The following is a 13,421-nucleotide window of genomic DNA, read 5'->3' as shown; positions in this document are numbered from 1 at the left end:
AGGGGAGGGGGAGTCCCCCCTGGTTAGTTAAGGGCTCCTGAAAGTGGAAGTCCCACTGGGAGGGCCCCCCTGAAGTTACCATCTTCCTTGAAGGACTTGGGAAAAAGCTCAAGGGCACTGGGGTTTTCCCTTGGGATTAAGTTTATCTTTGAGGTTCTTGCACCATAAGTGGTGTGATGTTGTGCCTTATATTTTGTGAACTCTCATGTCTGTAAATTAGTAGATGAGTAGAGTCCTAGGGCTCTGCTGAGATCCCCTTTTGCTATTATTTTACCTGTTGTGGCTTATTTATTGTTCACCTATACTTATCTATAGTTTATCTGTTGGCTATCTATGTTTATTTTGGGGTTTATCTGTTTCAGATCAGATACTTACCTGTATCGGGGGCACTGGTATAAGGTTTTATAGCATTTACCCAGAGGGTATTGTTTATGGTGTTTGTTTAGATATCATATACATACATACATACATACATACATACATACATACATACATTAGTGAGAGAGAGAGAGAGTACATATGTTTATATCCATATTTCCTTTCTTTCTGATAAGTTAATGTAAATAAATTTGTATATAGTTAAGTCCCTTGACTGTCCTGGCCTGGTTCTATAGGGACGGCGGGAAACTGAGCAGTCTGCAGTTCCCCCAAAGCACACCTGTCAGCTAACAATTCTCTTCAATTGGAGAAAGGGAGTATATACCAGAGTACACCTGGGTTACATAGTCCAACCCCTACTCAAGGCAGAATCATCCCTGTCTGAACCATGCCAGACAAGCATTTGTCTAACCTGCTCTTAAAAACTTCTAAAGATAGAAATTCTACAACCTCTCTGGGTAACCTGTTTCAATGCATAACTGCCCTCCTAGTTAGCCATGCTCGTTTGAAGTCAGACAGAAGGCAGGGAAGAGCAGCACCTTAAAAAAACTAACTTATTCAGAAAGGCATGCGCTTTTATAGGCATCAGTCTACTTCAGGGGTTTTCAACCTTTTTAAAGGAGTGTACCTTCTGGGTATGCTTCTGACGGAGCAGGGGGGAGGGGGTGGCAGTGGCTAGACACAGAGTGGGGGGGCTGGGGGGCGTGCACATGGTGGGCAACATGGGATGGTAGATGGCGGTGGTGGCTGCCACGTGAGAGCTTCTCCTTGCTGCATCCAGTCGGACAGGTGGCACCTATGCAGCCTGCAGAGGGGAGCCACTGCCCTCACCCTTCCACCCCCAGCCCTGCTCCTGGGAGTCGATGGTGTAGAGCAGTGGGTGGCTCCATCCCTGCCTGCCTGTGCATCTCCCCTAGCTCCTTTCCAAGTACCCCCAGGATACATGTACCTCCAGTTGACAACCTCTGGTCTACTTCATTTTACTTGTTTCATAGTATCTGACAAAGTAGGCCATAACCTATAAAAACACATGCCTTTTTGAACAAGTTAGTTTTTAAGGTGCTACCCTGCCCTGCATTATACCCTCATAGTGAAAAAGTTCTTCCTAATATTCAACGTAAATTTCCCTCACTGCAATTTAAGACTCTTGCTCCTTGTCCTGTCTGCTGCGACCTCAGAGAACAGCCTATTTCCATCCTTTGCATGACCTCCTTTCAGTATTTGAAGACCATTATTAAACGCCCCCCTTAGTCTTTTCTTCTCCAAATTAAACCCCAGTTCTTCCAAACCTTCCTTGTAAATCATGTTTTCTAGATGTCTAATAATTTCTGTTGCTCTCCACTGGACTCTTTCTAAATTGTCTCTGTCTTTCCTCAGTTGCGAAGCCCAAAACTAGACACAGTACTCTAGGAAAGGCCTTACCAGGACTACTCAGCTTGCAAGTAACACTCCTATTAATACATTCCAGCATGATATTCACTTTTTTTGCAAAAAGAGCCATATGGTTGACTTCTGGTCAACTTCTGCTTCATTATAATCCCTAGGTCCTTTTCTGTAATACTGCAGCCTAAGCCAGTCATTCTCCAGTCTGTATTTTTCATGCAATTATTCTGTCCTAATTGCAGAATTTTGAACTTGTTCTTCAGGAATTTAATTTTACTTTGAACCATTTTGCTAGTTTATCAAGGTAATTCTGAATCCTAGTCCTACCCTCCAGAGTAATTACAACTCTACCCAAGTTGATGTCATCTGCAAATATTCTAAGTGTGCACTCAATCTCATTCTCTCATTCTTTAGTGAAGATGTTAAACAGTACTGGACACAAGAAATATACCAGGAAAATCCTACTTGATACATCCTCCTAACTAGACATCAAGCCAATGACAAAAACTCACTGAGCTCACAGACATAGTTATGTATCCACCATACATAATTTCATCTAGAATATTTCTTTAGCTTACTAATGATAATGTCATGGGAGAAGAGTGTCAGAAACCTAAAGTCTAGGTACATCACATGCACTTTTCCTCCCCACATCCACAGAGCCTAGAATGTGAGTTGGCCAGGCATAACTTGCTCTTGACAAATCCTTTCTGGCTGTCCCTGACTGCCTGGTTTCCATAGGCGCTGAGAAACATATTTTTTGAAGACATGCTCCATGTTCTTTCCAGGTATGAAAGTCAGACTAATCAGTAATTTTTCAGATCCTCCTTCTTCCCTTTCCTAAAGATGGATGTTATAGTTACTCTTTGCAAGTCATCTAGGACTTCAACCAAACTCCACAAGTACTCAAAGATGATAGTCAATAGCTCTGAAGTTCCTTGAATACTCCTGGATGAATCTCATCCAGCCCTGCGAGCTTGAAAACATCTATCTTTCCTAAGTAATTTCTAGCCTGCTTTTCTACTACTCTAGGCTGCTCATCCCCTCCAGCATCATTGTTGCCAACTCTGCCTGTCATCTGAGAGCTGACCTTATTTTTGAAGACTGAAGTAAAGAAAAATGTTAAATACTTCAGACTTATCTGAAGTATTCATTATTAAACTGCCCTCTGTATTTATAAACAAAATTAGGTAGTGGTAGTAGTTTATTTACAGCTTTTGCTAAAACAGTAGAGTAAAATTGACAATGACATTACACACATAATAATATATAATGTATGGCTGTTGGTAAAAGCATACAATAAGCCTATACATTCTACAAATTTAAACAAAATCGAAACAGAATATAATATATGATGATACATAAAAATAGATAAAGTGAAACAATATACAATGGTAGAATAAAAGGGTAACAGGGACATTTTATTTGATTTTGGCCCTTACTCTTGGTGTAAATAATGCCAATACACCTAGGCAGTATATAGGACAGACTGTCAATTATTGGACAGGAACCAAATTATTTTTTCCTCATTAGTCCAGCATTTAAAATTATCCAATGAAGAGATCCATCTATCTCAGGAGTGCTCAACCCCCAGTCAGCAGGCATAATGCAGCCTATGGATCCATAGGTATCCTACCGGTTGTGGGGCTCCCCGTAGATCAGGAAATTTGGCAGCAGAGGAGCAGTGGCAATAAATATGACCATCCTCCCCCACTGCCAAATTCCCAAACCCCAAGACCCACGTAGCAGGTTAGGGCCAGGTCATGCCCCTTCCCTCCACCCCCATGGTTGGATGAGGCCGGGCCCATACTGCTCCTCCTGGGCTGGATGGGGCTGGGCCACATCCCCTTTCTTCTGTGAGGCCAGGCTGGGCCACAACTCCTTTCCCCTGTGGGGCTAGGCAATGTCCGATTCCACCTGCAAGACAAGGTTGGGGCTGAACCATACCTCCTCCCTCACTCACCACAGAGCCATGCTGGACCTGGGATGCCCCCGGCCTCCCTCCATGCATCCAGAAGAGGCCCTACTGCAACTGCCCTGTGGCAGATTAGGACCACCAGCTGGATCCGGCCTGTGGATGGCCTGGGCACTGCCCATCTGGCCAAGGAAGTTGAGCATCAATGATTTATCTCATTCTTCTTGCAAGAACATATACTATCTGTATATGGGGTCTGATACCGCCCTGCCATAAGAACTGCACATCTCATTTGAGTGACTTGCAATCTGGTAATGGCCTCTCATTGTTTGTAGTTTTGTACTTTGGATAGGTAGGTTTCTAAACCAAAAGACTGCTTTATAAATCTCAAAAAAGGGAGAAGTTCAAAAAGATCTCACTGCCTGCTGGCATTTAATTTTTAAATTTGTATCTTCTTTTAAACATAGGGGTAATATTGGATAGTGACTCCCAGAAAGTTTCTTAGGCAACTTGTCTGGAGGAAAATATAAATGTAATTTAATCACCCATATAACTGTATTTCTGGAAGAGGAAAGGCTTCTAAAATGCACACATTAAGGTATCTAATAGGGGTACAGTCCCTGTTCTTTATGCAATAACTTAGAGTGCTTAATTGAGCATAAGTGAAATGGGACATTTATCCCATTTCAGATCTCATAAATCCTGGCCTGGTTGTAGAATTTGCTAGAGATAAAAACTACCTTAAAAAGTAATCAGTAATTTTTCTTTATTTTTGAAAGCCATGGGGTCAACACCCCACAGCTGCACTCCATACAGTAAAATAAAATCTACCTTATATATATAGACCTTTAGTGCTTCCATTACCTCCTTCTACTGGTCTTATTGTAAAATGATAAAACTCCAACCAAAGCGTGTTTTGCTTTAATGCTTACATTTTCAGTATGTTTATTCCATCTCAGATTTTTATTAAAACATATTCTAGGGATTTAAATGAGGACACCACCTATAATTTCTTTTTCTGCAAAAATCATAATTGTTTCCTCCTTTCATTCCCAAAAACCTGAACTGTGAATTTAGCAGTGTTGACTTCCAAGCTATTTGAGACAAGTACTGCTGAAAAACATCTAATAACCTTTGGAGGCCTATATACAGGGACCTACAAAATCCATGATATTGTGAAATGTGAGCAATGCCTGCAAAATCTGTGGGAAAAAAAACTTATGGAAAATAAAATGCTGGCTCCCCAGAGAGAACCAGCAGAATTAAGGGTGTTGTGGCAGCCTGCCTGGGTGGGGAAGGGAGGAGAAGGGGCTGCCCTCTCACAGGGCCACCGACAGGATGGCTGCTGCTGCCACCGCCCCCCCACCCCTTTGCCACTGATTGGCTGTGAGGGCTGCCTGTTATGTGGCCCTACTCCTTTCCCCCAATTGGCAGTGAGGGGTGGAGCTGCATGACAGACAGCCCTCATAGCCAATCAGCAGCAGCAAGGGGCAGGGCCACATGACAGCCAGTCCTTGCAGGCAATCAGTGGGAAGGGGTGGGGCCATTGGGGGCCCCTCGGCCAGAGGCGTAGGGGTCCTGCTGTGCTCCGCCTGCGAAATGACCGCTGGGCCCCCACATTCTGTCCAGAAAATTGGCAGGCAACCTACACAAATTAGGTAGGTCACTACCTATATAGGATTGTGACAGTACTAGAATGTCAACTGCATAAAGCAAGAAAGGGACAGAATCATTCCATAGTACAGGTGCATGGAACTAATTCCCCATTTACATGTTTCAGATCAGGGGTGCTCAACCCCAGCCAGCAGGCCAGATCCAGCCCCTAGCACTGAGTCATTCGGCCCACAGGGCTCCCCACAAGTAGGGAGTTGCGACTAGGCTCACACTTGGTTGGGTGCACAGGGCCTAATCCCTGTACATGGAGCCAGATGGGGTGGGATGTCACAGGGCTCCAGGGCCTGATCCAGGCATGCAGGGGCAATGCAGGGTCTTATCAGGCCTGCAGACCAGCCTTACGGCATTCATCTGACCCACGGGGCCAAAACATTGAGCACCACTGTTTTAGATCATTCAAAAATACATTAAAAAGTAGTGGACCAAGCATAAATCTTTGTTCTACCCCTTAGCTGAAAAGTTGCTAGACAGGGCACCACTGTCCTACAATACATCCTAAATTATATTATTTAAGTAGTAAGCAACAACTAATGGTAGGTGAGCTTTATCTGTTGATGTCACTGCCAGTTTCTTCCATAATTTTAATCGGTATATGGAGACACAAGCTTCCTCTGGAATAGATCTATGAAGGTTACATATAAACAACATTGCCTTTTAACATATTAGTGTCAAATAATACAACACTAAGCAATGGTCCACGCAAGAATTGCCTTCTCTGAAACCAGCCTGCTCTTCTGCAATGTCATTTTCAGAAATCCATGTTTGCAGATGAGAGAGTAAGTATCTCCCATGAATTTTGGCTGGAAAGCACACAAGGCTTATAGGGCAATATGCTGCAGGATCTCTCTTATCACCATTTAAAAAAATGGGTTTATATTTTCATTCCAATGCTTAAGATAAATGCCTTCTAAAATTATATTTCCTTTTTTTTCAAAATGGATACTGTCAATTGGAGAATTCCTTGAAGATTTCTGGGGCAAGAATATCAAGGCCAGAGGCCTTTCCATGGCTCAGCAGGGATACATATGTTCTTACTTGGGATTCAGAGGTGAGATACTGATCTGCCAATGACTTAATACATCAAATTTCCTTCAGCGAGCATCATTTCCCTCACCAGCTACAAAGCTTAAAAAAAAGAACCCATGTTTCTTTAGGAACACAGGCATCAAGGATTAAGCTAAAATTTTTGTCTCTTCGGCTATGATCTGCCAAAAACATTGATTACCATTTTTCCCCTGCATCTACTAGCTCCTCCCACAGCCTCATCTGCTATCATGTCTTCTTTTTTTTTTATAGTTTATTTTAATCTCCTTGATCTGTTGAAAACTAACACAATAATTTTTTAGACTTGTAGTCTTCCAAGATTTCTATTAAAGAGCCTTTAACTTTAGAGCAGCCCTCATCAAACTATGATTTAGGAGCACATCTGGACGAAATGAACGTTACGTTATGAAATTCCCGTTTATGTTGATGCAATGCGTTTGTGTTTGCATGACCCAGGATTTCCAGACGCTTTAAAGCATTTAGAGCCCTAAACTAACTACTCAGAGATGTGTTAATTTGTGTCGCTTTCGTGTTACGCCGCTCCAAGTGTGGATTTTGTTTGTGTAAACAGCCAGACTCCGCAGACTTGTAATTAATCCCCTTCGCCACGAGGGGCTGCTGTGTTCTGGCCTTTAGCCAGTAGGTGGCACTGTGTGTTCTTTTTTTAACCCTCTTTCAGTCCTCACCCCTCCCTCCTTCCTTCCTCCTCTGCAGTCAGGTTGTGTCCGGACGTGTCTGCTTGTTTGTTTGGCTGTCCCTTTTATTACTTTACAATTTTATTACTTTAAAAAAATAATGGGGGAGAAAGAAATAATATTTTCTAAAATGAGAACATTTTCCAGCTATTGGACAACTGCTTCATATTGAAAAATTGCTTTTTGTGGGGGGTTTTCTCCAAGCATTTGAGTGGCTTGAGAAAGTCTTTGAACAGGGAAACACATTTCTCTCAACTCATTCCACTGAGTTCTCTTCTTATGAAGAATTTCTAATCTGGGGGCTAGTTGTATAATAGATGGGAAAGACTCCTCATATAATTCTAATTAAATTTTAGAAACAGAATTAGATAATTAGATTGGCTGCTACCCTCTTAGGAGAATATTTTCTTAGCAACAACTAAATCTAATAAACAAACCAAAAACAACACCATTTTAAACTCCTAATAAACAAACCAAAAACAACACCATTTTAAACTCCTATCAGAAATATTATTATAAGCACAAGGAACCAGATTGGATAGCTTCCTTTCTGTTATATTCTATGAGGTTTCTCTTAAACTTTCTTTGTGGCTATGTAAGAGGCTTCATTCTCGTGAGCTGTCAAATTGGTATCATATACAAACACTATTTTCATTCATAAAGCCACATACACACGCACACAGCAATACATCTAGAAAGTTATATACAAAATAAAATAGCTGAGCACATGTAAAATACTATATTTATTGAAAAAGAAAGAAAGTGCTAAACTAATAATTTAACTTTGCATATAAGATACAGTATACTGCAAGGAGTAGGTATTAAGGCTGTGCAAACCTTTGGTCCCTGATTCGATTCAGTGGAGATCTGGCCTGATTCGGTGGCCAAATCTCTGAATCTGAATGAAATCAGAGGACCCTTTAATCTCTCCTAATCAAATCAGAACCCTCCGAATTAATTGGGAGAGATTTGGAAACATTCGGACATAGGCACAGCTTTAAATGTTTTTTCTACATACCTCTAGGTAGCAGGCGGCTCGTGAATGCTGCAATGCTGAGGCAGACGGAGTGTCCCACTTCTGGGTCCACTGGGAAGAGCATGGGGGGGGCCCCCACACCCCAAGCTGAGTGACTGGTGCCTCCTGGGTCTGGGGGGGCACCCAGGGTCCCCCCCATGCCCTACTGCCAAGCCGGGGGGGGGGGGGGGCCCAGCACGCTCCCCAGTAGACCTAGAAATGAACCAGAAGTATTTCCGGTCCACTTCTGGGTTCTCCGCTGAGCATGCAGGGGGCCCCCCTGTGCTCCTGTGGGATGCTCCATCTGCCCCAGCATTGCAGCATTCACGACCCATGCCTGGTACCTCTAGGTATGTAGAAAAAACATTTAAAGCTGTGTCTGTGGCTGAATTGCCGATTCTCTGAATCAGCATTGAATCTTCAGATTCAGATTCAGCCGAATCGAATCAGGGACAGTGATCTGAATCAACAAACGAATCACTGTCCCCGAATTGGGCCGAATCCAAATCTGAACTGAATAGGGCCCATTTTGCACACTCCTAGTAGGTATGTGACAACAGGGGCCATACATGCCCCCTAAATACCCTGAGACCCCTAGCTGACGCAGAATGGGCTGAGCAAAAAGCCCCAGGGAGAGGGAAAAACTTGCCTTTAGGGCAGGGAGAGCAGGAGCTGCGGCTGCACATGCTGCTGCGGTTTAAAAGGTCACCATCAATCAATCTTGGCAGTGCTCATCTGATGCCATCAGCCACAGGCACCGCTGCGGGCAATTTAAAAGACACTCAGAGTGCCAGAAGAGAGAGGGAGGGAACTGCCTCCAGGCTGACTGAGGCTGCGGCAGAGATGGCCTCCAGGCACCAAGGCAGAGCGGTGCTCAGGCCACAAGAGCCCTGTTAGTAAGGGGCAGAGAGGCTCTGGCAGGCAGAGGCTGAGAAACAGAGCCTCAGCATAGGGCAAGGGGCAGCTCCTGTAGGAGTGAAGAGAATTAACTAAATCCTAACAGGGACACTGAGTCCTGAATAGATAACTCTTCCAGAGTGGAGGCTTCCTTGTTTGTTTGTTTTTTCCTATTTTTGTTGATTTTTATTCTGAGAGGCCACAAGAGCCAAGGGACAAGTGGACCCTTATCCAAGGCCCACTGCAGGGAGAAGCTCCTTGAGGACAAGGTAGACAACTTTGAGAGGGCCAGGAAAATACTGTCAGACTCGGCCAGCATTTCCTTGAGGAAGCAGAAGCTAGGACATCGATTATCAAAGATCTAAACTTGACAAAGCTGAGGTGCCACAAGTATCATAGCATCTCGACACCAGTTGGCATGTAGATGGGGTGTAAAGGAGGTGGAGTCCAAACGTCAACCATTCCAAACACTGTGAGTACCCCAAGCTGGGACTTCCGTATATACACTGCTGACCCCCTCCTTTGAATTATATTCCATCAAAGTCATGGCAGGAGAGTTGAGGGGAATGGAATCTGCTTTGGGTACTCTAAGTATCATTTATCGGGTAAGCAGGAACATTACAAGGTAACAGACATACATACATTTTAAATATTTCTTACTCTTAGAATTCAAAAATACCTTGATGTGTAGCTATGTTTTGTTGTACTCTTCTGCACGTGATGATTTTCATATACTAATAAGTAAGAACATTTTGCAGAACTGCATTTTAGTGTTCTATTGAAATGTGGTTAAAAAACCCAAATGGGCAATCACTATGTTCCCAGCTGTACGTTACCTACCATAAGGGCTGTATATACATGTTACTTAACTGGAATTCTGGTTAGACCTTTAATATCTAGTAGTTCATCCAATATCTAGATGAATTATTGAATACAGAGAAAATGCGCCTTAGTTTTGTCTCCTTAGAGAGAGATGACATTCTGTTTCCAATGGCAATTAGAATAACTGACATTGCTGCCTTGGTATTGCATTTAATAACATTAGTTTACCAGAACAACATTTTTTATTTGTAGCCTCAAGGGAAAAATAGAATGTTTTAGGTATTACTCGGTCTGTAAATAATAATTAATTATGTATACCAGATTCATTACCTTCTGCATCAGGATCTCCAAATGGATTTAATTCTGCTGCATCAGGATCTCCAAATGGATCTGAACTGGAATTGGCCAAGTCTTGCTCCTCCTCATCCAAAAAATTAAGTTTGTTGATAAGCTCTGGAAATAAATGGAAATGTTTCAATATGGCCAAAGCCAGGCTTGGATACAAAAAGTGTTCACTAAGCACATTTTAAGTTAAATAAATACACAAATGATCCCTGGGAGAAATGAACTGAGGCCCATTACCTACTGCAGAACTTAAATGAATGTATTTTGTAGCACACCAACATTTGCAACCAGAAGAAATAAACAGAATGAAAGATATTCACAGAATTGTTTAGAATGCAGAAGTACTGACCTGCTACATTGCAGCACAAGACCTCTGGATCTGATTCAATAAATACATATTGTAATATATCTAGAAAGCTATATACAGCAGCTTGATTTCAGAATATGCTTTATTCATGTATCTTTTTCACTGCCAATAGGAAATTCTCGTCTTTCTATTTAACATGGGTATTAAAGTCAAGGACAGAACATTTTGTCAAGTTATAATAGGTAAGCATCATTCACTGCACAAATAATATTTTAATTATATGGTTTTTATTTCCTGTTCACACTCATTTGACAATGCAGTGGCTGAAGAGAGAGCCTCTCTGTCATGTTGTTACCTGTTGGATGCACTACAAATTACTGAAATTCACATTGGCTAAAAAGCACAAAGATAAAACTGACAGCTGAATACAAGCAGAAGTCAAAAGGTAACAGGTCACAGTAAATACAGACAATCAGAAACAGAAAGAAAGGAGGAAAGCTCATAGACCTTCAGAGGAACTGGCTGATTTAGCTGAAGGCATATTTGCTTGCTTTATGCAGTCATCTTGATCTTCATCTAAGCTGCTCAGAGCATTCAACTGGTTTACAATTTCTGTAAACAGAAGCCAGTCAAGACAAATGTAATGTAAGGTCATTTAATGAAAAAGAAGTGGAAAGCATGCTGTTACTACAGAAAGAGAAAAAAAAGGAAAAGAGAGAGAGAACACATTGTTAATTAAAAGAATACACTGACAGCGAGTCATTACAGTGATATATAATACACTTAGGCAGCTGCATAGAAGGCTTCTGCACTATTTCAACAAGAAGGAACACAGTCATGTATATATGGAAAAAAGCCGGTGTGTGCCTCTGTTAGCAGTGTCAATGTTACAATTTTTCCTGAAGATGAATGCACACAGTACTGCAATAACTAGGTATGTGAGATATCATTTTACATAAACAGTTTTCCTATTTGTAAGTAAAACTTGAATTTAAAAGCATAAAGTTAGCTTAATACACAAAATGACTGAGGAGACCATAAGGTCAGACATGTATATATTGATTATGCTGAATTTAGAGCCAATCTCCATGAATTTTACAGCTAAAACAGATCCAGTTATATAATAATTTTAAATAAAATGGTCCCTAACATGCTTCTACATAAAGCACATTGCAACAGGGCCAGATTCTACTGCTCTTACTGTCACTGAGCAAAGTCCTACTTTTTGGATAGATCCCATCCACGGGGAATAGCTCAAAATGAACATTCTCAATCATAAGGCTCATTCTGATTTAAAATAATCCTGGCATGGCTACTTTTAGGCTTGCTTAAAATGATGCATTCTACAGTTGAAAGAAATTAAGAAATGATAATAAAACAACAGGGAAAATTAACTGCTATTCATTAACCAACAATTTACAATGAAACAGAAACTGAAAAATACTCAAGACTATTGTGGAAGGATCAGCCAGGAAAGCTGCAGTTAAAGCAAGGATTCAATCACTTTGTTACACATGAAATAATGGCACATCCTCCTTAAAATACAACACTTACTTAGCCTGGGAGTGACACCCAGGGTAAACAGGAAGAAATCTAAGGTGTCTTTAAAAATCATTTTAATCCAACAGAGAATTAGAAACACGATTATATATTAAGCCGGACTATATGGCTCTTAACCAGGGCACACTGCTGAATAAAGACACAGCAGGACAGACTTAACTAGCAAGGTGGCAGTCTTATATACATAACATCTGAGGCATTTAAGTGGGTCCAGTATGAAGTTGCAGGTCTCCAACCTTGTAATACATAACTCAAGGTAGACCCTCATTAGCCCACCTATGGGATTCAGCTCAATCTTTTTAAACTCTGCCTTCTCTCTTCCCCTAAGCAAGGTACCAGGGGATCAGTCAGAAAATACTTAAGATTTCTCTTTGACCAGAGCTCTGCTTGAGTCTCCTTTAATTTTGAACGCTGTCTTTTTGTGGCTAGTGTCATCTCCAGCTGGCTCTGACTGAATGACCATGTAACCATATACAACTGGTTTGTCTGTGAGTAGCCTTCAGCTGGTGCCCAGAGCAACACTTGAACTTATACCTCTGGAGCAGGGGTGGACAATTATTTCTGTTGGCGGGCCACTTAAGTTTTGATGAGCTGTTGTGGGCTGCACATGTAAAATATTTAAGAAAATATAATTTTAACAAATGATAGATGAAAAACAAATGATATACTAAAAATCAGACATCGACTATAACATATTTTATTGTGAAATATATTTTTGTCCTGTTTTATGGGGTTTTTTTGAGTAGTGTATATACAGATGATTGCAGCGGGGATGATGCTCAAGGGCAACCAGCATGATTTCATTAGGGGCAGGTCCTGTCAGACCAACCTGATTGCCTTCTACGATCAGGTCACATTATCATTGGACGCAGGTGTCGCGGTGGATGTAGTCTTTCTGGACTTCAGGAAGGCCTTTAACACTGTCTTCCACCCCATTCTCATTAAAAAGCTAGGTGACTGTGGCATTGATGCCTACACAGTAAGATGGATTGCAAATTGGCTGAGGGGTCGTACTCAGAGAGTGGTGGTGGACGGGTCATTTTCAACCTGGAGGGAAGTGGGCAGCAGGGTTCCCCAGGGCTCGGTCCTTGGGTCTGCAATGTTCAATTTCTTTATTAGCAACTTGGATGATGGGGTGAAGAGCAGCCTGTTTAAATTCGCAGACGACACCAAGATTTGGGGTGAGGTGGGCACGCTAGAAGGGAAGGACAGATTACAGCAGGACCTGGACAGGTTACAGGGGTGGGCAAATGAAAATAGGATGGGATTCAATACTGACAAGTGCAGGGTGCTGCACCTGGGCAGTAGGAACCAGCAGCATACCTATAGGCTGGGGAACTCCCTTCTCGAAAGCACGGTGGCACAAAGAGGTCTTGGAGTCATTTG

General features: G+C 42.0%; 1 protein-coding gene across 1 annotated transcript in view; it reads right to left on the bottom strand.

The window, feature by feature from the left end:
• The window catches only part of EHBP1 (EH domain binding protein 1), a 355,074-nt gene that overhangs the window by 168,920 nt on the left and 172,733 nt on the right, over nt 1-13,421 (bottom strand). Inside the window, exons 7-8 of the mRNA XM_025192426.1 lie at nt 10,983-11,087; nt 10,154-10,276 (exon numbers count right to left, since the gene is read on the bottom strand). Coding sequence (XP_025048211.1) covers nt 10,154-10,276; nt 10,983-11,087 — 228 coding nt within the window. The remainder of the gene's footprint in view (nt 1-10,153; nt 10,277-10,982; nt 11,088-13,421) is intronic.

The sequence above is a fragment of the Alligator sinensis genome, unplaced genomic scaffold, assembly GCF_000455745.1.
Source record: "Alligator sinensis unplaced genomic scaffold, ASM45574v1 scaffold219_1, whole genome shotgun sequence".
Lineage (NCBI taxonomy): Eukaryota > Metazoa > Chordata > Crocodylia > Alligatoridae > Alligator > Alligator sinensis.
The sequence above is the reverse complement of the archived record's forward strand: the minus strand, read 5'-3'. Positions and strand labels throughout refer to the sequence as shown.